Consider the following 27,294-nt stretch of genomic DNA (forward strand, 5'->3'; position numbering starts at 1 on the left):
CAGGCAAGTTGAACAAGTGAGAAAACCTAGCCTTTACCTGATGTTGGTAGTAATGTAAGGATCTATACATACATACAAAATTGTGAATGAATTAAGCATTGATTATGTGTTGGTCACTTCTACAAAGAAGTCATGGTAAACTTTAAAGGCACAGAATAGTGTGGGGAAACCTTCAAATCAATTCCACCTCTTAACTGAACAAAGAAAAATTTTAGTAGGGTAAATCCATGTGACTTCATTATGTGTGCAAAAGACTTCATATGACCTTCATTCCTTCAGGCAGATCACATCTCACTCTGGACACCAACACTACAAGCATGAGGAATGTGAAGAGAAGCTATGTGAATTGAATCAATATAGGAAATCTCTGGTTTCTCTCAAAAGTGTTCACACACAAATGTTAATACAAAGGGTAGATGGATCTTATGAAAGTACAGTATGTGGAAAAGTCATCAATTGTTTCAATGAAATTGAAAGACATGAAGAAACTCATAAGGGGGGGCAACCCAATGAATGGCAACCATGTGGTGAAGCCTCTTCTTATCCCACCAGTGTTCAAAGACACATGATAACACACAGTGGAGGTAAACATTTTCAATGGGACACATGTCGGAAAGCCATTCATTTCTCCTCTTTATTTAGAAGACATGAAAGAACTCATTCTGGAGAGAAACTCTATGAATGTCAACAAGATGTTCGGACCTGTATATCACACACAAGTCTTCAAAGGCACAGGATCACACACACAGGGGATGCACATTTCAAATCTAAGATATGTGGGAAAAACTTTGATTATCCCAGTTTACTTCAAAGACATCAGAGAATGCATACTGGAGAGAAGCCCTATGCATGTAAGCAGTGTGGCAAAGCCTTTTCTTCATCCAGTAACCTTCACACACATGAAAAAACTCATACTGGAGAGAAGCCTTATGATTGTAAGCAGTGTGGAAAAGCCTTTGCTACATCTGGTCACCTTCAGATTCATGGAAGAATGCACACTGGAGAGAAGCCCTATGAATGTAAGCAGTGTGGGAAAGCCTTTTCTACATCTAGTTCCCTTAAGATTCATGGAAGAATGCATACTGGAGAGAAGCCCTATGAATGTAAGCAGTGTGGAAAAGCCTTCACTCAGTTATCTGGCCTTTACTCACATGAAAAAATTCATACTGGAGAAAAGCCTTATGATTGTAAGCAGTGTGGAAAAGCCTTTGCTACATCTGGTCACCTTCAGATTCATGGAAGAATGCACACTGGAGAGAAGCCCTATGAATGTAAGCAGTGTGGGAAAGCCTTTTCTACATCTAGTTCCCTTAAAATTCATGGAAGAATGCATACTGGAGAGAAGCCCTATGAATGTAAGCAGTGTGGAAAAGCCTTCACTCAGTCCTCTCACCTTCACTCACATGAAAAAATTCATACTGGAGAGAAGCCCTATGAATGTAAGCAGTGTGGCAAAGCCTTTTCTACATCAACTCACCTTCACTCACATGAAAAAACTCATACTGGAGAGAAGCCCTATGATTGTAAGCAGTGTGGGAAAGCCTTTTCTACATCCAGATACCTTCAGATTCATGGAAGAATGCACACTGGAGAGAAGCCCTATGAGTGTAAGCAGTGTGGCAAAGCCTTTTCTAAATCCAGTCACCTTGACTCACATGAAAAAATTCATACTGGAGAGAAGCCCTATGATTGTAAGCAGTGTGGGAAAGCCTTTTCTACATCTGGTTCCCTTCAGATTCATGGAAGAATGCACACTGGAGAGAAGCCCTATGAGTGTAAGCAGTGTGGCAAAGCCTTTGCTACATGCGGTTCCCTTCAGATTCATGGAAGAATGCATACTGGAGGGAAGCCGTATGAATGTAAGCAGTGTGGCAAAGCCTTCACTACTGCCTCTTTCCTTCACATACATGAACGAACTCATACTGGAGAGAAGCCCTATGAGTGTAAGCAGTGTGGGAAAGCCTTTTCTACATCTGGTTCCCTTCAGACTCATGGAAGAATGCACACTGGAGAGAAGCCCTATGAGTGTAAGCAGTGTGGCAAAGCCTTTTCTAAATCCAGTCACCTTGACTCACATGAAAAAACTCATACTGGAGACAAGCCCTATGATTGTAAGCAGTGTGGGAAAGCCTTTTCTACATCTGGTTCCCTTCAGATTCATGGAAGAATGCACACTGGAGAGAAGCCCTATGAATGTAAGCAGTGTGGCAAAGCCTTTGCTACATGCGGTTCCCTTCAGATTCATGGAAGAATGCACACTGGAGAGAAGCCCTATGAATGTAAGCAGTGTGGCAAAGCCTTTGCTACAGGCAGTTCCCTTCAGATTCATGGAAGAATGCACACTGGAGAGAAGCCCTATGAGTGTAAGCAGTGTGGCAAAGCCTTCACTCAGTCCTCTCACCTTCACCAACATGAAATAATACATACTAGAGAGAAGCTCTATGAATGTAAGCAGTGTGGCAAAGCCTTTGCTACATCCCCTATGCTTCGCAAACATGAAAGAATCCATACCAGAGAAAAGCGCTATGAATAACAACAATGTGGAAAAGCTTTTGCCACATCCTGTCTGCTTCACACACGTGAAAGAACAGATACTGCAGAGAAATCGTATGCATGAAAACAATTGGTAAACTTTTCTGTTATTACTGTTTCACTCATGTACATGTAGGAAGTTACTGGAGAAAAATCCTTTGAATGTAAAACCTGCTAAATCAATATTTCATGTCATCCTCAAAGACAAGAAAGGGCTCACACTGCTGAAAATGTGTGTGTGTGTGTGAGAGAGAGAGAGAGAGAGAGAGAGACTGGGGATTATGTCTGATTGTGCTCTACACTGAGCTACATTCTAGTTACTTTTTATTTTGAGATGGGGACTTGCTGAGTTTCTTAGGGTCTTCCTTAGGTGCTGAGGCTAGCCTTCAGAATTAGCCTCTCAAGTCTCAGTAATTAAAGGCAAACACCACCACATTCAACTGAATAACTCTTTAAATGTAAAAAATATCACAAATCATTCCATTTCCCCTGTTGTCTTCAAAGCCATTTTAATCATATTGAAAAAAAAAAGTCTGTGGGGGATTTTCTACATCCTGTCAGCTTCCCATCCAGCCCTGTTTTCATTTTCATATATGAAAACCCTCACGGAGAGAAGCCCTGTGAGTGTGAGAATGTGGGAAATCTTCTAGTTTTCTCAGTATTTTACTAAGGACTTGGAATAAAAAGTATAAATCCTATGCAAGTAAGAAATAAAAAGGGTTCAGCTGTTCTAGTTTTGTTCAGTTGTATGAAAGGACACATACTGTAGAAAATACCGAGGATAAGCCATGTGGTTCAGTATTCAGCTTTCAGAGTTGTCCTCAAAGATGTAGCGACTTCATATCTGGGAAGATCCTTTTACTCTCTTTAAAAATTGTAGTAAGACTTTCAAGTTTCCAGGTCCCTTTGAACAGCATTTAAGAAACCACACTAGATCTCCAGTCGCACAGTTCACTTGCGTTTGTGACCCAGTAACCGATCCTCGGTGATGGAAATCCTTCCTCTAGGTTTTGGTGCACCCCAATTTTGATGGAAATTCCTAACAAGATAGCTTTTGGTCATTGTACCTCGTTATTCACCTGTGCAGTGACACTATACACGGGGATGATGCACTCTATTCACTGCCATCTTCTCCCCAGAAATGCAAATCAAAACCACTCTAAGATACCATCTCACTCCAGTAAGATTAGCAGCCATTATGAAGTCAAACAACAACAAGTGCTGGAGAGGATGTGGGGAAAAGGGTACTCTTGTACATTGCTGGTGGGACTGCAAATTGGTGCGGCCAATTTGGAAAGCAGTATGGAGATTCCTGGGAAACCTAGGAATGGAACCACCATTTGACCCAGCTATTGCCCTTCTTAGACTATTCCCTGAAGACCTTAAAAGAGCGTACTACAGGGATACTGCCACATCAATGTTCATAGCAGCACAATTCACAATAGCTAGACTATGAAACCAACCCAGATGCCCTTCAATAGATGAATGGATAAAAAAATGTGGCATTTATACACAATGGAGTATTATGCAGCACTAAAAAATGACAAAATCATGGAATTTGCAGGGAAATGGATGGCATTAGAGCAGATTATGGTAAGTGAATCTAGCCAATCTCTAAAAAACAAATGCCAATGTCTTTTTTGATATAAGGAGAGCAACTAAGAACAGAGCAGGGAGGAAGAGCAGGAGGAAAAGATCAACATTAAACAGAGAAATGAGGTGGGAGGGAAAGGGAGAGAAAAGGGAAATTGCATGTAAATGGAAGGAGACCGTCATTGTTATACAAAATTATATATAAGAGGTTGTGAGGGGGAAGGAAAAAATTAAATTACAGCAGATGGGGTAGAGAGAGAAGATGGGAGGGGAGGGGAGGGGGGATAGTAGAGATAGGAAAGGTAGCAGAATACAACAGTTACTAGTATGGCATTATGTAAAAATTGGACGTGTAATCGATGTGATTATGCAATCTGTATTTGGGGTACAAATGAGAGTTCATAACCCACTTGAATCAAATGTATGAAATATGATATGTCAAAGAGTTTTGTAATGTTTTGAACAACCAATGAAAAAATCAAATAAAATCACACTAGAGAAAAGCCCTGTATATAGAAATGTGGTAGGACCTTACTTTTTTCAGATCCATTTGAACTTGTTCAGACTTGAGGAAATTTTTATTTTATTTCATTTTATTTTTTTTTATCTATTCAGAGGTAACAAAAATGCACCCTGGGTTGGAGAGGAACATTGCATCAGCATGAAGATTTGAAAGCAACATGTTTTTCTGGGTTAAATCTCTCTTAGTGTTAGATTCCATTTTCCTGTATTTTAATTCTTTTGTTGTCCTAAGAATCAAACCCAGCGCCTCACACATGCTAGGCATGTTGTCAATTACTGAACCACAGCCTGAGCCCAAATGCTGCGATTTGTAAGGTGACTTACCTGGCTTACAAAGAGTAAAGAATTCAGTGAGACCCTGTCTCTAAAAAAGTAACTCAAATAATAAATTCAAAAGAAGGCTGGGAGGTGGCTCAGTGGTTGTGTCCCCGAGTTCAGTTCCCAGTACCTCCAAGAAAAATACATTAGGAACCAAGATTTAATAAACTGTATGATGGGTGGATGGGCTTGTCCATTATACTCTTTTCTTTTTTGGAATCTCAGGCATGGTTTACTAATTTTGGAACTCTGTAAAATTTACCAGTTCAATAAAAAGCAAGTCTATGGTTTTAAAAAATATATAGCAAGGTCCATAAGGGGCAGCTTCCTGCTCTGGGAACCTTCAGTAATTGGTAGTCATCACAAGTGGCCATAATGTCCTTATCATAAAGAGTTTGTGGAAGCTTTTGTTGTGCAGGAGTTTCTGAATGTGCTAAAAGTGCCTGTGTTTTCAGAGAGTTGGTGGAGGAATTCCATATGGAGGTCTCTGATTTATAGATGATGTCATTGGGGAGCTCAAGTGAAACTGATAAGTGAAGAACATGTTGCCACATGGTCCAGTGCAGTCTAAGAGGTGTCAGATATTCTTGTCTTTAAGAAGTGTGTCAAGGACCCTTGGAGGTGGAAGTCAGCAATTTAGGATGTGCTTTTACAAAAACATGATGCTGTGAGTCTCTGCTCGGGTCACTTGTGAAAAGCTGATGAGTAGTCTGGAAATTTATTTAGTGCTGGTAGTGATAAGGACAATTTGCATTAGAATGCTATTGAAATAGAGAAAACAGAAAATATTAGCCAAATCTGAGGCCAAAATATATACCAGTTGTTAATTAGATAGGATTAGTAATTTTCATTATATTTGGTATTGAGCATGAATACTTAGACATGGAGCCACATCAAATTAGCAGTAATGTACCCCAGGCAAAAGTTGAGATAGAGAATATCTGTGTTTCTGTAGTTGGAATTTCATTGATTCTCTGTGATTATCGGTGACTGTGTTTAAAGATTTCAGGATGCCTTGATATAATTCTGATTTTTCAATATTTAACAAATTGGAAAATATTAGAGTATTAAATATTCTGAGAAGCACATCACATTTTATTGGAAATTTTATTTTCCATATACCTTGTTTTAACATATCAAAAAACATATGAAGTAATTTAATTGTAAATTGATGGTGTTTACTTTATTTATTTATTTTTGTTACTTGGTATTGCTGCGACCAGTGTGGCCAAAGTAGCAGGTTCTGGCAAGTCTGATGGGAGATTGGAAGAAATAAAGAGTAACACGCAGAACTTGAAGATAGAACAGTTGGGATCAGGTGGAGCACTCCTCTCTAATGGAGCAGCAGGTCTAAAGTATTACACCAGCAATCTTTATTATATATATCTCATTAATCAGATTAACGACTATGCAAGCATTATTCTTTGTATTCATGAAAGTTACACAGTTAGCAACAGTATGCAGCTATTTCCTCAGTTACATTCCACAGTTGCAATGCACAATGTTATGAGCATTCTGCAGGTCTCAAGAAAGTCCATCATTTAAGGTTACTAATTTCTGGGCAGATCCAGGAGCAGTAGAACTGGTGAAACATTGTGGTTGTCTTAGCCAGGAAGTTCCTTTATTCCCAGGAGCTGTGTGCCTGAGAATAAGTTCAAAGCTGAGAAAGCTCTCACAACAGAGTTACCCCCATGGAGAGCATTGCCATAGCAACCAGACATCCTATACTTTTGTATAGAAACCTTCCCAGTCACTGAGCATGGAACTGCCATGAAGTCATCAGAGACCCCAATGTCAGACACTTGTCTCCCAATCACTGTCACTGGTCTCCACAGGGGATTGAACCCACTTCTGCTTTACCACTGAGCTACACCCTCATTTGTTTTCCTAGATACAGTGTTGGCCTCTGTTGCCCAAGCTGACCTCACACTAATCTACAATGGGAGCAATGTGGTCCCTGAATCTTTACCCCAATGGCAGTCACATTTGCAGGAAACTCAGTTGAAGTAATTAAGTTAAAGTAATGACAGTTTAACTTAGTTATATAAGTTGTGACTACTGTTTCCAAACCCATTCTACCGAGCCTGGTAGAAATTTTCAAGTCCCTTTTTTTTATGTCTCTAGATCATAAGAAAAAAATTTTTTTTTCAAATTTTCACAGAAGTACCAATATGAAACAGACACTAAGTACTTGGTAATGAGTGTGGGGCCCATGAGGAACTTGTTGGAATTATGTGAATACAATCTACTTTCTGATTTGTCTTTCTATTTTTCTCTCTATCACTCTCTTTTTAGTACAATGGGATCTTTCTTAAAAAAGAAATATATATATATACAGAGAATTTTTAATATTTAATTTTAGTTTTCAGCGGACACAACATCTTTATTTTTAAATTTTTTTATGTGTTGCTGAGGATCGAACCCAGCACCCCGCACATGCCAGGTGAGCGTTCTGCTTGAGACACATCTGCAGCCCAGACAAAGGGTTCTTAATCACTAGACCACATCCCCAGATGCACCTTATTTTTCATTTAGAGACAATGTCTTGGTGAGTTGTTTAGGCCATCGCTAAATTCGTGAGATTGTATTTGAACCTATAGTCCTCCTGTCTAAGCCTCTTGGGCCAGTGGAATTACAGATGCATTCCACTGCACCTGGTGCTTTTTCTTTTTTGATACAGGGTTTCACTAAATTTCTGGGGCTGACCTCAAACTAAAGGTCTTTCTGACTCAGGCTCCTGAGTCTCTAGCATTATAGATGTGAGCCACAACAAGTGCCTTTTTCATGCATCTGTTTATTTGTTGCAGTACTGGGGATTGGGTTCATTACCACTGAGTTGCATCCTCTCTCAGCCTTGCTACCTGTTTCAAGGTAAGCATTATTATTTTTACTTTTGTTGACAAAGGACTGAATCCACATCAGATTGTAGACAGACATGAACTGAGGGTGCCCCCTTTTTTTTCACTTCTTGTAGGCCTCACTTCATGTGGACTCACATTCAATCCTGAGCTTGATGAATGTTTATTTCTCACTGAATTATCAGTGCTCAAGTCTAGGGAGAGTTAGGATGAAGCAATATTTTTCCAGTGAAATGGTAAAAGCATTACTACTCAGGCTTTTTTTTTTAAATCTTATTGTATATAATGGATTTATTTTTTGAAATTTTTAACATTTATTTTTTAGTTCTTGGTGGACACAACATCTTTGTTTGTATGTGGTGCTGAGGATCCAACTCGGGCCTCACGCTTGCCAGGCGAGCATGCTACTGCTTGAGCCACATCCCCAGCCCTATAAGGGATGTTTTGGGATGAGAAATCATCAATTGAATTAATTGTAAAAGCTATGAACTTGTTTGTAAAAGACTTAAAAAATTCCTGATGCATTTAAATTGAAATTCTTTTAGATTTTCTCATTTCAAACATTTTCTCAATGAAAATGACACTTCTGATAAGGCACACAAAATTTTAGTGGCACTGGGGCACACACTCTAATTCTAGCTGCTCAAGAGGCTGAGGCAGGAGGATCATGAGTCAAAGGTCAGACTGGAGAAGTGAGCAAGGTTCTATGTCAAGATCAGTACATGGGACTGAATGGTAGAGTGCTTTCCCAGCATGTGTGACACACTGGGTGTGACCTCAGCCTGGGGTGGTGTGACATGCAGAATGTCTGCTAATTAAGTACAATTTAGTTTGTGTGTGTGTGTGTGTGAGTGTTGAGTTTCAAGATACTTAAAAATATTTCAATATTTAAAAGCTTTTGACATTTTGTACCACAAAACTGTATTCATATATTGTATATATATAAAACTTTGTATGTGCTCATGTATATTATAAAACACATATGTTTATGTAATGATACATGTCCCAGATGATAATTGGGGACACTATCATTTTAGAGGAATCCAGATGAGATGTGGCAGCAGATTTTCCTTTTCTGTGTCTTCAACTTGAATTACCCTCAGCAGTGAATTAACATAATATGGTTAAATATGGATACATGTATCCCAGGCAGTGAGCATGAGGCGATCACTACTGAGTGATTCAGCCAACCAGAATCAGGTGTTTCAGTGTTAGATGTACCCCGAAAAGACTGAAGGGGACTATCATTATCAGTTGGGCCCAAGCATAGGAAGGCCTCCTTGTTCAGTGCAGGCTCAATAAAACACTCAGTGTGATCATTTTGAGGTAAATTCACAGTTGTCATAAGGTGTTCCTCCTCTTGTTTTCTAAGAAGAGAAAACATATCTTGTTACCCAGGGTATGAATGTGTTATCACTTAGCCACTGAGCATTTTTTTATATTTTATTTAGAGACAATGTCTCTTGAGTTGCTTGGGATCTCTACAAGTTGCTGAGCCTTGCTTTGAACTTGCATTTTGACACATCATATATAGATGTAGTATAACTTCTCATTCTTGTTGTTGCACATGGTGTAGAGTTACACCAATCCTGTTATCATATATGTACAGAGGGTAATAGTGTCTGATTTATGATACTCTCAGTCCTACCCCTGATCACCCTCCCCTCCTCCCAGTCCCCTCTGTCTAATACACAGTGCCTCTATTCTTCCCCAGCCCACCCTCTGTGCCTTCCTCTGAATTAGCATCTGCACATCAGAGAAAACATTTGGCCTTTGATTTTTGGGACTGGCTTATTTTGTGCAGCATGATATTCTCCATTTCTATCTATTTACTAGCAAAGACTATCATTTTATTTTTTATTAACTGAGAATATTCCATTGTGTGTGTGTGTATCCATTTTCTTTATTTATTTGTCTGTTAATGGCATCTAGATTTGTTCTTTTAAAATGCCATTAATTCACTGATAGATTATTTTAATAATACTCAATAAGTCTCACATGTTGTTAAATCTTCATGACTTTAATAATTGTTTTGTGAAAGCAAAATAAGATTTATGAATAGATTTTTAAATTTGAAAAAAGAAAACTGTATGCCACAAATTGATCTAAAAGTTCTGTATAGTCTCCTCACTTGGGTAGAGATTGAGAAGCTCCCAAATTCCACATACATTTGTGATAAAAACCAAAACTGTGAACCACTCTTAAAATGTATGAGAAAATTCTGTGGTTTAATGATGAACCAAATGAAATTCCATTCTTTTTAGGATTGGGAGTCATCTCGTGAAAAAGTTAAGAAAAGTTCATTTCTGTTTTGCTAAAAAATACTAAGATTTCTATTTGGCCTGTCAACCTGTTTAAACTTGTTTGAAATTCCTGCCTGGGCTTTGAACTCACCCATGCCTGTCTGTTTTTGACAAGGTAACAACCCTCCCTAAAACCCCAGGAGCACCTCATAAATTCTGATGTTGGAATCTCAATTTACTCCCTACCATGAAACATTAAGCCATGTAGATTATTAACCTGCTATCTGCCTTTGTATTATGCTTGCCAGAATTCTATTAGCTGTAAATTCCCAAGGCACTCCTCCACCATTGTAACATTTGGAGCTATAAAACCTTTCACCTGAAGAGCTGGGGTGCTGCTCTGTATCCTAGCTTTGGGAGAGACAGCCGCTTGTGGACTGCTTTTGTGTACACAATACAAGCTTGCTTTAGTTTGATTTAAAATTGGAGTTGGTGATCTTTTCATTTCATCCTGGTTCAACATTAACACAGTGACATCAATGTTCACTGAAAAACTACAGTGATCAAGCCATGAAGCTGTAGCATGAGAACAGATTCCTATAAACGAATGGAAATATTTGAAGATTGGATGATGAACACATTTGTGAGTAATTCATTTTAGCAATCGGATTGCAACCATCAATGAGGAAAGAAGTGTTTTCTAAAAGGTTTCTAGGAAAGTTAAATGTTCATCTGCAGTAGGATGAACCTGGAGCCTCAGCATCAGTCACACATTAAACACACAGTCATCTATGATCAACAAATATGTGAATAGAAGTTTGCCATCTCTAGGAATTAGAGAAATACAAGTGAAAACTACACTGAGATTCTATCTCACTCCAGTCAGGATGACAATTATCAGGAACACAAGTAAATATAAATAAGAATGTTGAGGAAAAGGCAAACTCATAAATTGTTGGTCAGACTGAAAATTGGTGCAAGGACTCTGCAAAGCAGTAGGGAGATTCCTTAGAAAACTTGGAATGGAACTACCATTTGACCCAGTTATCCCACTCCTCAGCTTATACCCCCCCAAAATGAAAATCAGCATAGTTCAGTGATGCAGGCACATCAATGTTTTTAGCAACTGAATTCACAATACCTAAAGTATGGAATGATGCTGAGGGCCATTGCCAAGTAGGAATGATGTATTGAAATTTCCTTGCCAGCGTACCCCATGTTAAATGGACTTGCCTTGGAAATTCGCTGTGACATTGCATGTGTGTTTGAGAAAGGTGACCCTGCTCAAGGACCAGGGTGGATCCAGGTTTATGGTGTATCCTGCAGGTTTTAGGAAGTATCTCTCTCCCTCCTTGGGTTTAAGGCGTTCCTGGCTTAAGACAAATTTAGGGCATTCCAGGTTTAAGACAATCTGGGTTTAGGGCAGTTCCAGGTTTAAGATTATTCCTGCTGGGAATAGGGCGTATCCTGATGCCTGAGTTCCCCTTGAGTTATCATGGAATTCAGAAAGTATTTGGGACGTGAATTGGGTGGCAGAACTTGGATTTCCCCGGAACGTGTTTCTGCAGGGCTGGTGTGAGTTCGGAAATAAAGAATTGTTGTTTGAATCTACAAAGCTGTGAGTGGCTCCTGATCTTGTACCCAGCCAGACTGCGGCAAGCCTAGATGCCCTTGAACAGAATAATGGAGAAAACACACACACACACACACACTCACACACACACATTAGAATATTACTCAACTCCAAATAAGAATGAAATATGCCCTTGACTGGTAAATGGATGAAAGTGGAGTCTATCATGCTAAGTGAAAGAAGCCAACCCTCAAAAACCAAAGGCTGAATGTTTCTGCATATATGTGGATGGTTACACACAACCAGGGAAGCTGGGGACACAAAATAGAAGTCTATTGCTTTAGACTAAAGAGAAAGAAGGGAAGGCAGAAGGGGAAGAGTGAACAAAGCAGACTTAATGGGTCATCAGTTTCTTTATGAATACACAACCAAGATAACTCCACATCATGTTCATCCACAAGACAGGGATCCTACTTAGAATAAGTTATAGCCTATTTATGCATAAAGGGTCAAAATACACTCTAGGATCATGTGTATCAAAAGAGAACAAATTTAAAAAGTGAAAAAAGACACTCATGGAGCATTCAGAAATCAAAATACTGAATATACTAGAATTCTCAGGGCAAAAATGAGAGGAAATTTTGATGCTCTTGAAAGAGAATAACATACATTAGAAATTGCATTAAACCAAATAAAGAAAACAAATTATGAATACTTCTTTCTTTCTTTCTTTCCATCTTTCTTTCTTTCTTCTCTCTTTCTTAATGAAGATTAAACCCATGGACATTAAAGCACTAATCCATATCTCCCACTATTCTTTATATTTTATTCAGAGACAGGGTCTCATGGTGTTGCTCAGGGCCTCGCTAACTTACAGAGACTGGCTTTGAACTCACAGTCTTCCTGGTCCAGCCTCCTGAGCCACTGAAATTATGGGCATGTACCACCTCACCAGTAAGAACAGGAAATTTGACATAAAGAATATCTCCTCCTATTTTTAAAAGAACATGAGAACAGTTTCTATATTTAACCATCCCAAAATGTATGTGTATATCAAAATATAATTAATACATAATTATAGTTATTATAATTATACATACAACTTTTTGTGAAAAAAATTATAATTTTTTATTTGTTTAATTAGTTGTACATGACATTAGAGCACATATATGAAGTTTGATATATCATACGTGGATGGGATATCGTTTCTCTTTATTCTGCGTGTACATGTTGCAGAATCATATTGGTCACGTAATCAAATATATAATACAATAATGATGTCTGTTTCATTCTACTACTATCTTTTCTGTCCCCTTATCCGTGTCCCCTTCCTCCCATCACTTCCCTCAACCTCATCTAAGGTAAAGCTATTCTGCCCTAGTGCCCCATCACTCCTGAATTAGCATCTGCATATTAGAGAAAACATTCCTCTTTTTTGTGGGATTGTCTTATTTCACTTACCATGATATTCTCCAACTCCAACCGTTTACTAGCAAATGCCATAATTTTAGTCTACTTTCAACCTGACTGATATTCCATTAATTATATATACCACATTTTCTTTATCCATTCATCTTTGGAGGGACCCCTAGGTTGGTCCATAGTCTAGTTTATTGATCTGGTATAAACATTGTTGTGGCTGTCAAAAAGATTATACATGTGAAAATATTAATAAAAAAACAACAGCAAGTTGCTGAGCAGGAGAAAACATTTCACATTACATATTTAATTATTTCCTAGTATCCAGTATAAAAGAAACTCTAGTGTATCTGTAATAAAATGATTGACAAATTCAAATTGAATTCCGAATTGTGAATCCCTCAGATATTTCTGCTACTCTTTATGGTGTTTCCTAAGAATGGTTTTAAAAATGCTGATTGTTAATTTTTGCAGGTTGACTGACATCTAGGAAGGCCACACCCAAGGGCAGAGCAAGAGAAGGGGCACACAAAAGTCATATCACAAAGGGACAGGTGAGCATAGCTGGACCCACAGGGATGTAGGAAGGCTCGCCTATGCAAGAGGACACAGTCACAGGACCCCAAAGATTGGGGCTATCATCTAGGTTACTTAGGCAACCAGATGACAGAGTGAATACTGATGATGCCACACCAATCAGAAAGGGAGACAGTCACATGCTAGTTTGGCCTCCCACCGAATGGGTCTCACTGAGTCCGGCTGTGTTATTTTATCTCCCCTGTTTTCCCGAAGTTATCCACATGCTCTGTGCAAACACCCAGCACCTCTGAAGCCTGAGGAATCTGAGGTCCCTTCTCTACTCCCTGCTCAAGTGACACAGTCCAAGGATAACATGAATGCTGAGAGCAGGGCAGCTGTGTGATCCCGCAGGAGCCTGGCAGGGGGTGCCCTTCCCACACTCCTCTTGCAGGATTTCTTTCTTTCTTTCTTTCTTTCTTTCTTTCTTTCTTTCTTTCTTTCTTTCTTTCTTTTTAGAGAGAGAGGAGAGGAGAGAATTTCAATATTTATTTTTCAGCTGACACAACATCTTTGTTTGTATGTGGTGCTGAGGATTGAACCCGGGCCGCACGCATGCCAGGCGAGCGCGCTACAGCCTGAGCCATATCCCCAGCCCCACAGGATTTCTTAATGCAGGAGGAATGATGGAGCCTGACTCTCATTTCTGCTTCCACTGCAAGTGAGGTTACAGAACAACTCCAGAGCTCTAGAGGACACATTTTAGTATCATGTCCAACTACAGCATCAACTAGTTATGAAAATTAAAGGTTTCCCTGGCTCATGAGAATGAGAGGATCTGGAAAAGGGCTGTCAGGGATGAGGAATGGGGACATGTGCTCTTTTCATAACCTTCCTGGGATCCCAGGAAGAGGATATTAGTTTTCCCATCTCATCAGAGCTGGAAGGACTCATTGGAGCTCCTTAAGCCCCAGCTTCACCTGCTGCTGAGGAAGAGGGTGAACCTGACCTTGTGTGAGGAGCTTCCACTGACAGGGATTTGACCTGCAGTCCAGGAGACTGTGAGTGAGGTTGGGAGTTCACAAGGCCATCCTCAGAACCGTGGGCCGGTCTTCTCACCCCCACAACTCATTGTGCTCCAGTTGTCATCATTCAACAGTGACCACATGACTCTGTCTTGTGGAAAAGGGCCTCAAGCATCACCTGCCAACAAGTAGAAGAGGCCACAATCATTTAGCTTTAGGAAACCAGGAGGCCTGAGACTGAAGCCATCCAAGTCTCTCTGACCAAGCCCAAGGTAGGAGACAACCTTGAGCAGAGCATGGTCATTAGCACAATTCTGGTCTCTTCAGCCAGAGCAGCACAGCATCACCTCATTCTCTGACCCCCCTTCACACAGAAGGACACCAAGCCTCTTGAGACACACCCATCACAGGGACCAGGGATGGAGCCAGGATCCCTGTCCAGCTGTCTGACTTCTTAAGCCCATGTGTCGTCTGAGCTTCCTCCAGATCAAGGCAATCCTCCTGCACTCAGTCCCTCTACCTTTCACTTTAAAACTAGAAAAATGGGGCTGAGAGGATTCGTCGGGGTGCTTTTCTGGCCAGGCATCTAGTATGGATGGGCTGGCACTGGGGTGGGCAGCAGAGTCTCAATCCTCTCTTCCCACTCCAAATCCCCCTCCAAGGAAATTCCCGTGTCTAGGCTGTTGTGCTGCCCTTGCTGCCAGAGGACAGCCCCACCTCAACCCCAAGCCCTTTGTGGCTCTCCTGACATGGGAAAGCTGGTCATCCAGCAGGACTCCCTGACACCCATCTGGGTCTCACCTTCCTACTCGATTGTTTGAACAGGCCAGAGCCCAAGGCTGTATGCACCCAAACAGCCAGGAAGAAGAACTGGGGCAGAGTTGGGTCTAATTCTCACTATATTTCTTGTTCTGGGCCACATGGCCTGATGAAATATGGGGATGAGGGACTTAGGCAGGCCTGGGATTGTCACTGTCATTGAAATGGGTGTTGCAGAGGGTCACTGTCATGGAAATGGGTGTTGCAGAGGGTTGACAAATGGGTCCCAGATCATATCGGCAACCCAGGTGGCCTGGTCCCTGATCCCCAGCCCAAGACCTGAGTGTCACTTTTCTCTTGGCAGGAGCGCCCTCCAGATCTCAACCTTCACATGGGAGGAAGATGTGGCACGTGGGTCATTCTGTCATTGCTTCCCCACTCCTTGTCCTTGTGACACCCGACTCTTCTGTTAGACATGAGGTCCTCTTTCAGGTGCCAAAGTCAGCTTGCATTTTCAGCTGACCCTGAATGGTTCATATTGGTAAGAACGTGAAAGGAGGAACATGTTGCTTTCATATCCCGGGGAGGCCACGAGGGCGGATCATCTAACATTATGTGGACTCTACAGGCCTTTGTGTGTCCTGGAGTGTGTTTTGGGTTTCTGCAATAGCAAACCCAAACAAACACAGAACCAAATTCTTAACTCTATTTGACATCAAACTCAGGGCATACCATTTCGTTAATGAAATGTTTTGCTTTGCGCCAGGTGTGGTGGTGATGCCTTAATCCCAGCCACTAGGGAGGCTGAGGAAGGAGGATCAAGAGTGCACAGGCAGCCTCAGCAAAGGCTAGGTGCTAAGCAACTCAGTGAGACCCAGGCCCTAAATAAAATATAAATGAGGCTGGGGATGTGGCTCACAGATTAATGCCCCTGAGTTCATTCCTGGCACCTCTGGGTCCCTCCAAAAAGAAAAGCCTACACTTTTTTCCGATTGGCAGAATCCCAGCCTCTGGGACAGTAGTTATTTTGATGCTCCTTTGCTAGCAAACAACTTTTTTTTTCTTGTAATCTCACTGCTTGTCCTCATTATTGGATTGGCATTGGGAAAGAGGATGGAGACTTCAGGAACACCTTAAGCTCATGTGTATATGTCTCGTGGCTGCTATCTTTCAATAAATTTTGGTTTTAAAATATTTTGCCTGTTGTTGGGGAGGTAGTATAGTAGAATTGTTTTCATAGTGTAGGACTCACATTCTCTTATTTTCAAACTCTTTTATACATTTGTGTCCCAGCAGTGACCCCTGCACATAGCACGGAATTGGACCTTGTTTTCATTCTGTCTGCTGATCTCTACCTTAGGATAGGATTGTTCAGTCAATTGCCATATAATGTCACTGTTGATGTAGTTCCATTTGTGTCTGCCCTTTTACACTCTTCTATTTTCTTATGTCTTTTCCCCCTCTATTCTTCTTCAAGGTGTTGTTTTTTTAAACTGGTCATTGAGCTTAGGGGTACTGTGACACTGAACTACATTCCCTGCCCCTTTTTAAATTGTATTTTGAGAGAGGGTGAAGGTAAGTTGCAGAGGCTGGCCTCGAATTTTTGACCCTCCTGGCATGATTTTCACCACCATCCCAGGGTACGGTTCTATTTTTGTTGTTGTTTTCTAATAAATGATTTATTCAATGATTTTTTTCATTTTTATTTTTTTAATTTTTTTATTGGTTGTTCAAAACATTTCAAAGCTCATGATGTATCATCTTTCATACATTTTATTCAAGTGAGTTATGAACTCCCATTTTTTTTATTGGTTGTTCACAACATTACAAAGCTCTTGGCATATCATATTTCATACATTAGAATCAAGTGGGTTATGAACTCCCATTTTTTCCCCAAATACAGATTGCAGAATCACCTTGATTACACATCCACATTTTTACATACTGCCATATTAGTGACTGTTGTATTCTGCTACCTTTCCTATCCTCTACTATCCCCCTCCCCTCCCCTCCCATCTTCTCTCTCTACCCCATCTACTGTAATTCATTTCCCTCCATGTTTGTTATCCCATTCCCCTCACAACCTCTTATATGTAATTTTGTATAACAATGAGGGTCTCCCTCCATTTCCATGAAGCTAGCCAATCCCTAAAAAACAAATACCAAATGTCTTCTTTGATATAATGAGAGCAATTAAGAACAGAGCAGGGAGGAAGAGCAGGAAGAAAAGATTAACATTAAACAGAGACATGAGGTGGGAGGGAAAGGGAGAGAAAAGGGAAATTGAACTCCCATTTTTACCCCAAATACAAATTGCAGAATCACATCAGTTACACATTCACATTTTTACATAATGCCATATTAGTGACTGTTGTATTCTGCTGCCTTTCCTATCCCCTACTATCTCCCCTCCCATCTTCCCTCTCTACCTAATCTGTTGTTGTTCAGTTCTCTCCCTTGTTTTTCCCCCCTTTCCCCTCACAACCTCTTATATGTGATTTCGTATAACGTTGAGGGTTTCCTTCCGTTTCCATGCAATTTCCCTTCTCTCTCCCTTTCCCTCCCACCACTCGCCTCTGTTTAATGTTAATCTTTTCCTCATGCTCTTCCTCCCTGGTCAGTTCTTAGTTGCTCTCCTTAAATCAAAGAAGACATTTGGCATTTATTTTTTAAGGATTGGCTAGCTTCACTTAGCATAATCTGCTCTAATGCCATCCATTTCCCTGCAAATTCCATGATTTTGTCATTTTTTAGTGCTGCATAATACTCCATTGTGTATAAATCCCACATTCTTTTTTATCCATTCATCTATTGAAAGGCATCTAGGTTGGTTCCACAGTCTAGCTATTGTGAATTGTGCTGCTATGATCATTGATGTGGCAGTATCCCTATAGTACGCTCTTTTAAGGTCCTCCGGGAATAGTCCGAGAAGGGCGATAGCTGGGTCAAATGGTGGTTCCATTCCCAGCTTTCCCAGGAATCTCCATACTGCTTTCCATATTGGCCGCACCAATTTGCAGTCCCACCAGCAATGTACAAGTGCACCCTTTTCCCCACATCCTTGCCAGCACTTATTGTTGTTTGACTTCACAATGTCTGCCAATCTTACTGGAGTGAGATGGTATCTTAGGGTGATTTTGATTTGCATTTCTCTGAATGCTAGAGATGGTGAGCATTTTTTCATGTACTTATTGATTGATTGTATGTCCTCCTCTGAGAAGTGTCTGTTCAGGTCCTTGGCCCATTTGTTGATTGGGTTATTTGTTATCTTATTGTTTAATTTTTTGAGTTCTTTGTATATTCTGGAAATTAGGGCTCTATCTGGTGTGTGAGGAGTAAAGGTTTGTTCCCAGAATGTTGGCTCCCTATTTACTTCTCTTATTGTTTCTCTTGCTGAGAAAAAACTTTTTAGTTTAAGTAAGTCCCATTTGTTTATTCTTGTTATTAACTCTTGGGCTATGGGCGCCCTATTCCTATTAAGGAATTTGGAGCCCGACCCCACAATATGTAGATCGGAGCCAAATTTTTCTTCTATCAGGCACAAAGTCTCTGATTTGATATCAAGCTCTTTGATCCATTTTGAGTTAACTTTTGTGCATGGCGAGAGAAAGGGTTTCAGCTTCATTTTGTTGCATATGGATTTCCAGTTTTCCCAGCACCATTTGTTGAAGATGCTATCCTTCCTCCATTGCATGCTTTTAGCCCCTTTATCAAATATAAGGTAGTTGTAATTTTGTGGATTGGTCTCTGTGTCCTCTATTCTGTACCATTGGTCCACCTGCCTGTTTTGGTACCAGTACCATGCTGTTTTTGTTACTATTGCTCTGTAGTACAGTTTGAAATCTGGTATCCCTATTCCTCCAGATTCACACTTCCTGCTTAGAATTGCTTTGCTATTCTGGGTCTTTTGTTTTTCCATATGAATTTCATGATTGCTTTATCAATTTCTACAAGAAATGCTGTTGGGATTTTGATTGGCATCGCATTAAACCTGTAGAGAACTTTGGGTAATATCGCTATTTTGATGATGTTAGTTCTGCCTCTCCATGAACAGGGTACATTTTCCATCTTCTAAGATCTTCTATCTCTCTCTTTAGGGTTCTGTAGTTTTTATTGTATAAATCTTTCACCTCTTTTGTTAGGTTGATTCCCAAGTATTTCATTTTTTAAATGTATTGGCCTAGTTATGTGTCACCATGTGTGAAAAATGTGCTCACTTGGCCAAACCTACAGATGGCCTTGTTAGAGACCTGGCACTCTTAAACCACAACACAAGAAAAAGAACACAGACTCCAATTTTGAATCAAACTAAATCAAAGTCACATTTACATATCCAAGAGCTGGCCATGTCTGTCTCTCCCTATACCCTGGGCTAGAGATACCCCAGCTCTCTAGGAACAAATTTTTACAGTACAAATGTTTGCAAAGATGGGTGTCTTGAGAACTTACAGATACCAGGATTTGGACAAGCATAATACAAAGGCTGGTAGTAGGTTAATGAACTACATGGCTTAACATTTCAAGGTAGGGAATAAATTCAGATCCCAACTTTAGAATGTATGAGGTACCACTGAGGTTTCAGAGAGGTAGATATCTGGTCACTGGGAGCCAAGTATGGGTGACTTCAAGGCATGGGAAAGCATTCCAAGCAAGTTTAAAAATTGCAGTAATTTATAGTAAAACAAAAATTAGTTTTCATGAGTTTTGGACAAAATGGCTCCCAATCTTAAGAAGGAATTAGGCTGGGTTTCAGAGTTATATTCTCAAAACCATTACATTTATGCTTCCACCCACTTTCTTTGTACCACAATAGCAAAAGTGCTGTGGATGGAGCTCAGGGGTTCTATACCTCTGTCATGGATTCAATGCCCAGTAAAGGAGTGGAGGAGCACCTAGAGTTGAGTTCTCAGTTCTAGAGGGGTATGTGGCCACTATTCCACACTTGGGGGAATATGACTGTTTATATGTAAGCCCGCCTCCCCGTTGTCATTGGTAATATTGGTAGGAGACTGTATTTGGGCCAGTGTGCAAGATGTGAAAGACTTCACCAATTCAAGTTAACAGTAAAAATACAATTGTATTTACTTTCTGGGAAGGGGTAGATACTGAAGCCAGAAATAGACAGGCAGTCAGTACAGACAGGTAAATGGAGTCAGGTCTGATCAAGGAGGCCAATTTTGAGTGAGTCTGGCAAGTTGGAGACTGTCCTCTGACTGATAGAAATGTTAATTCCTTCAGAGCCCTCACTCCACCCTAATCAAGAACTGCCCTGGCTCCTTCCTGTTGCTAAGGTAGCCTCTCCCAAGAATTGCCCCTCCTTATAGAGAGCTATTAGGTTGTTAATGTGTCCTTGGCTGCTACATCCTGCCCATAACCTTCTTTTCTTTTTCTGAATATCATCCTTTAGGGGAAAGAAGGGTAACTTGACACATCTTGTGTTCTGGTAAAATAGCTGCTTTAAATGAAATAAGGCAGTGGATTATTCATACTAGGGATATTGAATCTTTAGCTACATCCTCAGCTCTTTTTTGTGTTTGTTTGTTTGTTTTTGGCAGAAGTTATTTTTTTATTGACTTTTATTACTTATACATGACAGTAAAATGCATTTTGACACATCATATGTAAATAGAGTGTAACTTCTCCTTTTTCTGGTTGTACCTAATGTCCATTCACATGGGTCATGTAGTCAAATAGGATAATAATGTCTGATTTATTCTCTTGTCGTTCAACTCCAGCCCTTTTAAAATTTATTTTCAGACAGGATCTGGCTATGTTGTCTAGCCTCACCTGGAACTTCTGATCCTCCTGTCTCAGCTTCTCAAGCTGTTGGAATTAAAGGCACTGGCCACCATACCTGAGGAAAATAGTTTATTTTGACCCAAATATTAATGATCATCCTTAGGAACATGGATTCAACTTATCCCGATTGATGTGTGTGTCCCATTCTGGAAGAAATTACATCTTTTCTAATAACAGGGATTGAACCCAGAGAAACTTAATCACTGAACCGTATCAGCAACCCTTTTTATATTTTATTTTGAGACATGATCTTGTAAGAGTAAAAGAAATTGAAGTTAAAGTGTAAATGACAGGGCATTGTAAGGTTTCCAAGCTGCAAGACCTGAGTTAAAAAGTGAAGGACCAGGTATTGTTAAATTCCTCTGTTAGGACAATACCCGAACTCCCAGTAAATGTTTCTCCTGATCCTCTGGCTGTTTAATAACTAAGGGCTCTGAGTAGCCCGGTAGGTAGGTTTCCAGGACCCAAAACCAATCAGTTTAAATGTGTACCCTGCTTAGAAGTGACCAATCACCCTGCCCAGCCTGTTCCCGCCAATAAATGTACTAGTCATGTCTGAGAGTTGTTGTTCAATTTTCCTGCGCCTCATGATGATTTGTTCTGATGTATGCAAAGCCCCCCGCCATCCCCAAAAAGTGTACTTAAGCATTGTTCAACCCCTGCTCTGGGCTCTGGGCTGCTCTCCTTTCTTGAGTGGGCAAGGAGCCCCAGCATGCTGGTTCAATAAAACCCCTTCTGCCAATTGCATGAGTGGTTTTTTGGTGGTCTCTTCCTCTGATGCTTCGCCAGACCCTTACAATCTCACTATATTCCTTAGGGCTTCACTAAGTTGCTGAGGCTGGCTTTGAATTTAGCAGTCCTCCTGACCCAATCTCTCAAGCTGCTGGATTATAGTTGTGCCCCACTGTGCATGCCTGACAAGAACATTTGAAAAGAAAGTTATGCATGAATACGTTAACCAAGGGCATTGGTAGGATCATCAGATGGGTGGCTACAGTAGAAAGGGGAAATTTCTTTTATAGGTCCATTATTACATTGTTAGCTTTGGAAGATGGTAGTTATATGTCAGGTAAGGTTGGTAATATATTCTGAGAACTTCATTTGTTTGGAGAATTTTGGACTAATACAGAAATTAAGGTAATTGGCTTTAAAAGAGCTTAAGAGAGCCCAAGATAATTGTTGCCAACCATACAGAACCCTGTCTCATACCTCATGGTGGTCTAGTTCCCCAAAGTCAGGTGGTCTGAAGGTTCACTGATATAGAGGAAGTTCATAGAGAAATTCAGTTCACACCTTCCTAAATTCTGTTTTTTTTTTTTTTTTTTTTTTTCCCTAAGGGCTAGACACCAAATCTGATTTTCTCAGCCAGGTTTTCTTTGGACACCTCAGAGAGTGTTATGTTCTCAGCCACTGTCCATTCCTGGGGCTGCCACCATGTGCCCACAGCTGTCCTGTGCGCTGCATGGTAAAAGGAATTTCAGGCCCTAGGTCAGCTCCTCTTAGAGGAGAGCCTAAGTTGTGAGGTACAGCCTCTTGGGGGCTCAGCTGAGGTCTTGGGGCCAAGGAATGTCCTGGAATAAGCCTCATCTAGACAACTAACTTCTTGGGGACTTGTTTTCCCCAAGCCCTGTTCCCATTCCTTGGAGAAAGTTGGACAGCCAGCCTGTGGATGCTGGTGCTGAGGGGTCAGGTCTGCAATTACTCCTGCCCTTTCAGTCTCTTACAGTGTGAAGGAGCGAAACCTTTCCCAGAGCATAAGGACCACCGATCCCCGTGCAGAGCTGTGCAAACCTGAAAAGCCTCATAGAGTGGAATCATGGTCCAGGTCCCTGGGAGGGTGATCCTGGAGGCTTTCAGTGAGCAAGACCTGGAGGAAGCATGTCTTAGCTGTCAGGGACCTTCCCTGCTTCTTGAGCCTGGCACATGGGTGTTCCCTCAGCACCAAAGCTTTCTATGTATCACTTTGAAATAATCTGCTCACATATCTGAGGCCCAGGTTTATTTATTCAGAGCCAAATTGGATAGACTATTATTAAAGAGGCAAGAAAAATTGGATTTTAAAGTCTAGTTATATTTCCATTGGTAAAATTCCCAACTTACAGCCAGGTACCCTGGGGCACAACTGTGATCCTTCCTGCTTCAGGGGCTGAGACAGGAGTGTTGCGAATTTGAGGACAGCCTTAGCAACTTAGCTGGGCCTTATGCAACCTGGTGAGACTGCATCTCAAAATAAAATATAAAAATGACTGGGGATGTGGCTCAGTAGTATAATATCTCTGGGTTTAATCTCAGGAGTACCAAACCAAAAAAAAGAAAAAGAAAAACAGAAAACTCCTAATTACCTAATTTATCTTTTGCTACCGCTGAGTATATATAGAATGTTTGTTAGTTTCAATCTTGTCTTTTCAGTGATTTCAAATTGAAACCCAATCCTAGATTCCAAAATGCCACTTAAGATGCAGAGAAACTCTGTCTGGCATTATTGCTGCAGAATTTGAGTCCAATTCTATAAAAATAGTGGTGGATAAATTTATGAATGAGATTTCATGAAAACTAGTATGTATACTTCACAAGGTGATGAATTTGACAAAGGATGACAGTTTTTCACTGTTGTTGTCTGGACTTGACAGGTTCATGTTAACTGTGTGGTATTTTTGGTATCAGGAATGGAGCAGAGAGCTGCTTAACCATCTGCCCCTTTAGATTGTTTGTTTTGAGACAGAGTCTTGCTACATAGCAGATTGCCTCAGACTCCTGAACTGGTGGGGTTACAGGTGTGTACCATCATGCCTTTCTTCTTTGTAAATTTTAAGGACAATTTTGGTAATATCTGAAATACCCAATTATGATCATTTAATCACTGAATATCAGTGAAATAGTAAACGACATTTGTTTTCTGGAAAGGAGAGATACATGTGCCTAAATAAGGGGGCCGATCCCCTCAAGAGCACTCCTAACCTGTCACCTGATTCCTGTTTTCTCCTAAGTGACTCCTCCTTTGGCTACCCCTTTGAGGGCTGGCCTTTTATGAAATTTGGGAGCAACATAATTTCTCTCTCTACTCTCTCTGTTCCATACAACATTTTGGCTGGTCTTAGATACAGTCCAGTATTTCCAATTTTTTGAAAAGTATTTTTTGTTGTTGCTGTAGTTGGACACAATACCTATTTATTTTTATGTGGTGCTGAGGATCAAACCTATGGCCTCTTATGTGCTAGGCAAGCACTTTACTGCTGAGCCAAAATCCCAACCCTACTATTTCCATTTTTCGATGTAGTTTTTCTTAAGCTTACCCCCAAAATACAATAAACCATGCCCTAAATTTCACAGAATTTACTGAAATGCTCAGTGTTTTTTCAGAGAGTGTGGATCATGGGAACATTCAGTCTCTTTGTGAGAAAGTGTGTTGCCTTTTCATTGATTTTGTTGTATTTTATGCCTCTAATTGTGTACCTTTTGTATTATAATCATTTTTATCTCTCATTACATATATTTTAGTCATTTTTTTTGTGTGTGGCCTGCTGGAGATTGATCTGAGGGCCACATACATGCTTGGCAAATTTTCTACTACAGAGCTACTCTCCAGCCCAAGAGTATTAGTATTGTAGATTGGTGTTTATTTATTTGCTTACTTATTGAGTGCTGGAGATTGATGCCATGGACTTGCTTAGTTATCCTCCAGAAATGAATTTTGATTTGTGAGCAGCATTCTGGAGGTGGGCAGGTGTTTTACTGGGGAATAAACCTACAGGCACTTGACCACTGAGCACATTCTCAGCCCTTCTTATTATTTATATATTTTTTCTTTTTTTATAATAAAAATTGTAGATGAACAGAATACATTTATTTTGTTTGTTTATTTTTTTGTGGCTCTGAGGATTATATCCAGTACCTCAAACATGCTAGCAAGTGCTATGCCACTCAGCTACAATCCCAGACCCCCTTTTAATTTTTGATGAAGACCAGTCTCGCTAAATTTCTGAGTGTCTTGCTAAGTTGCTGAGACTGGCCTCCAACTTGCCATTTCCTTGCCTTGACCTCCCTAGTGCCTGAAATTACCACCACACCAGCAGTTGGAATGACTTTTGAAGACTTATCATCCAATTCCTTTCCAGATGGAAATAGTATTGAAAAATCAGTTTCCTTGCTTTTGTTAATAGTTTTGAAATTTGTAACTATGCCTTTTCCTCTTTGCTTTATTTTTTGCATTATAATGAAAAAGGTATTTACTATATAATATTGTTTCTTTTGATTATATTCATAAAACTTCATGGCTTGGTAGTTTATTCACTTCTTTATTAGATAAACTTTGGTTTTTCAGAGGAATTTTTGGCTTATATAGTTTATTAGTCACTGTTCTCTAGAGGAACAGGATCAAGAGGAAGTATGAGTATAAAAGGAGACTTATCAGATTGGTCTACTTGACCTGAAGCTGGATAGTCCACAGTGGCCATCTGTAGGGTGGAGAGCTTGAGAAGTAGTAGCTGCAGAGTCTAAGAGGCTGAAGCCTCAGAACAAGTGGGATCAGTGGTGCTGCCCTAGTCCAGAACAAATGTTCTGGAAACTCCCTGGAGAATCATTGGCAGAGTCCACTTTGGGAGAGTGAAGAAGGCAGAGTCTGATATCCTCAGACCATTGCAGCAGCCATCAAGAACCCATTGAGAAGAAAGGAGCTTGCTCTGCTGCTGCTTCCTTCTTCTTCCAACTTTTGTTCCACCCAAGACACCGTCCTATTGGATGGTGCTGCCTAGCTTAAGGAGATTCTCCAGTTTGGTTCACTGTTCCACATGCCAATCATTTGTAGACACACTTTACCACATGCCAATCATTTATAGAAACACCCAGAAGGTTATTAATCATTGACATCTTTTAATCCAATCAAGGTGACAATTAAATGTGCCATTACTCATAGTATGGAATACCCCTTCTCTCCAGCTGATAGTCTCCACTGTTTCCAACATATTTCATTGGTGTAGGGTGTTTGTTAATTACTAAACGAGTGTTGAACATTTGATAAAGAGAATGGATGAAGCAACACTTTATGATAAGCCAAAGTTCATCCTTTACCTTAGGGTTTATCCTCTGTGTGATGTGATTGTGTGTGCCACATTGTTTACAAGATAATGTCATACAGAAGAGTTTCACTGCTCTGGTAATGCTGTGTTCCACCTGTTCATCACTTTTTATATTTTCTCCCTCAATATCTGCCCCCTAAGTCCCTGGCAACCATCAGTTCTGCTAGTGCATCTATACTGTTGTCTTTTCCAGAATGTTCTTGACTTGGAATCTTACTGCACATGGACATTTCAAACTGGCTTCTCTCACTTACCAGTCTGCCTTTAATGGTTGTGTATCTTTCCAGGCTGCAGAGCTCATTTTCTGGATGATGTTCTTTGATGTGGTTTAACTGCAGCTTGTCCATTCATTATTGAAAGGTGCATCTTCCTTGCATCTAGCTTTGGGCAGGTCTGGATATGGCTGCTGTAGTCACTGCAGTGAGGGTTCCTGTGCCCATAATTTTCCCACCATTTTTATAGACATTTTTATGGTGTGATGACTTTATTTGTACAATTTTTAGCATTTATGTTTAAATTTTGCATTTATGATCATGAGCATCACTCATAGTTTTCTTTTCTATTTAATACTTTCCTTTATCTACTTAATTTGGATAATATGATAACTTATGCCTCAGAAAGAAATAGGAGGTGTTAACTCAGCTTCTATGTTCTGGAAAAAAATTAGAAAATTGAAAAACTGTCATGATGCAGGCACATTGGTATGTGCCTGCATCATGTCAGTTCTTAAGTGTCTCATGAAAGCCTGTTTGAATTGTCAGAGCCTTGCCTTGGTTTTTTGGGTAGTAATTAGTTATTGAGTCTGCTTTTTTTCAGCAGCCATGGGCTCATCTGTTTTGTGTATTTTCCCTTGTGTGTAAGTTGTAGGAGATTGTCTTTCTCAAAGAAATGGCCCAGTTTCTGCAAGTTGTCTAATTTGTGTCAGGCACATTTATGATAATGTTGAAATCTCAATACATTGTTGAAGATGACACTTTTAAATGTTTTAGTAGGTTTTCAGTCCTCTTTGCTTTTTTATTTAATGTTATTGTATGTTGTACACTTTTCTTTTTTTCTTATATA

The 27,294-nt window shown here is 40.2% G+C and overlaps 1 protein-coding gene across 1 annotated transcript in view; it reads left to right on the top strand.

Moving 5' to 3' along the window:
• The window catches only part of LOC144251032 (uncharacterized), a 41,071-nt gene that overhangs the window by 11,741 nt on the left and 2,036 nt on the right, over window positions 1–27,294 (top strand). The window contains exons 4-6 of the mRNA XM_077794158.1: window positions 991–2,626; window positions 13,533–13,612; window positions 15,723–15,899. Coding sequence (XP_077650284.1) covers window positions 991–2,533 — 1,543 coding nt within the window. The 3' untranslated portion in view covers window positions 2,534–2,626; window positions 13,533–13,612; window positions 15,723–15,899. The remainder of the gene's footprint in view (window positions 1–990; window positions 2,627–13,532; window positions 13,613–15,722; window positions 15,900–27,294) is intronic.

This window comes from Urocitellus parryii, chromosome Y (genome assembly GCF_045843805.1).
Source record: "Urocitellus parryii isolate mUroPar1 chromosome Y, mUroPar1.hap1, whole genome shotgun sequence".
Lineage (NCBI taxonomy): Eukaryota > Metazoa > Chordata > Mammalia > Rodentia > Sciuridae > Urocitellus > Urocitellus parryii.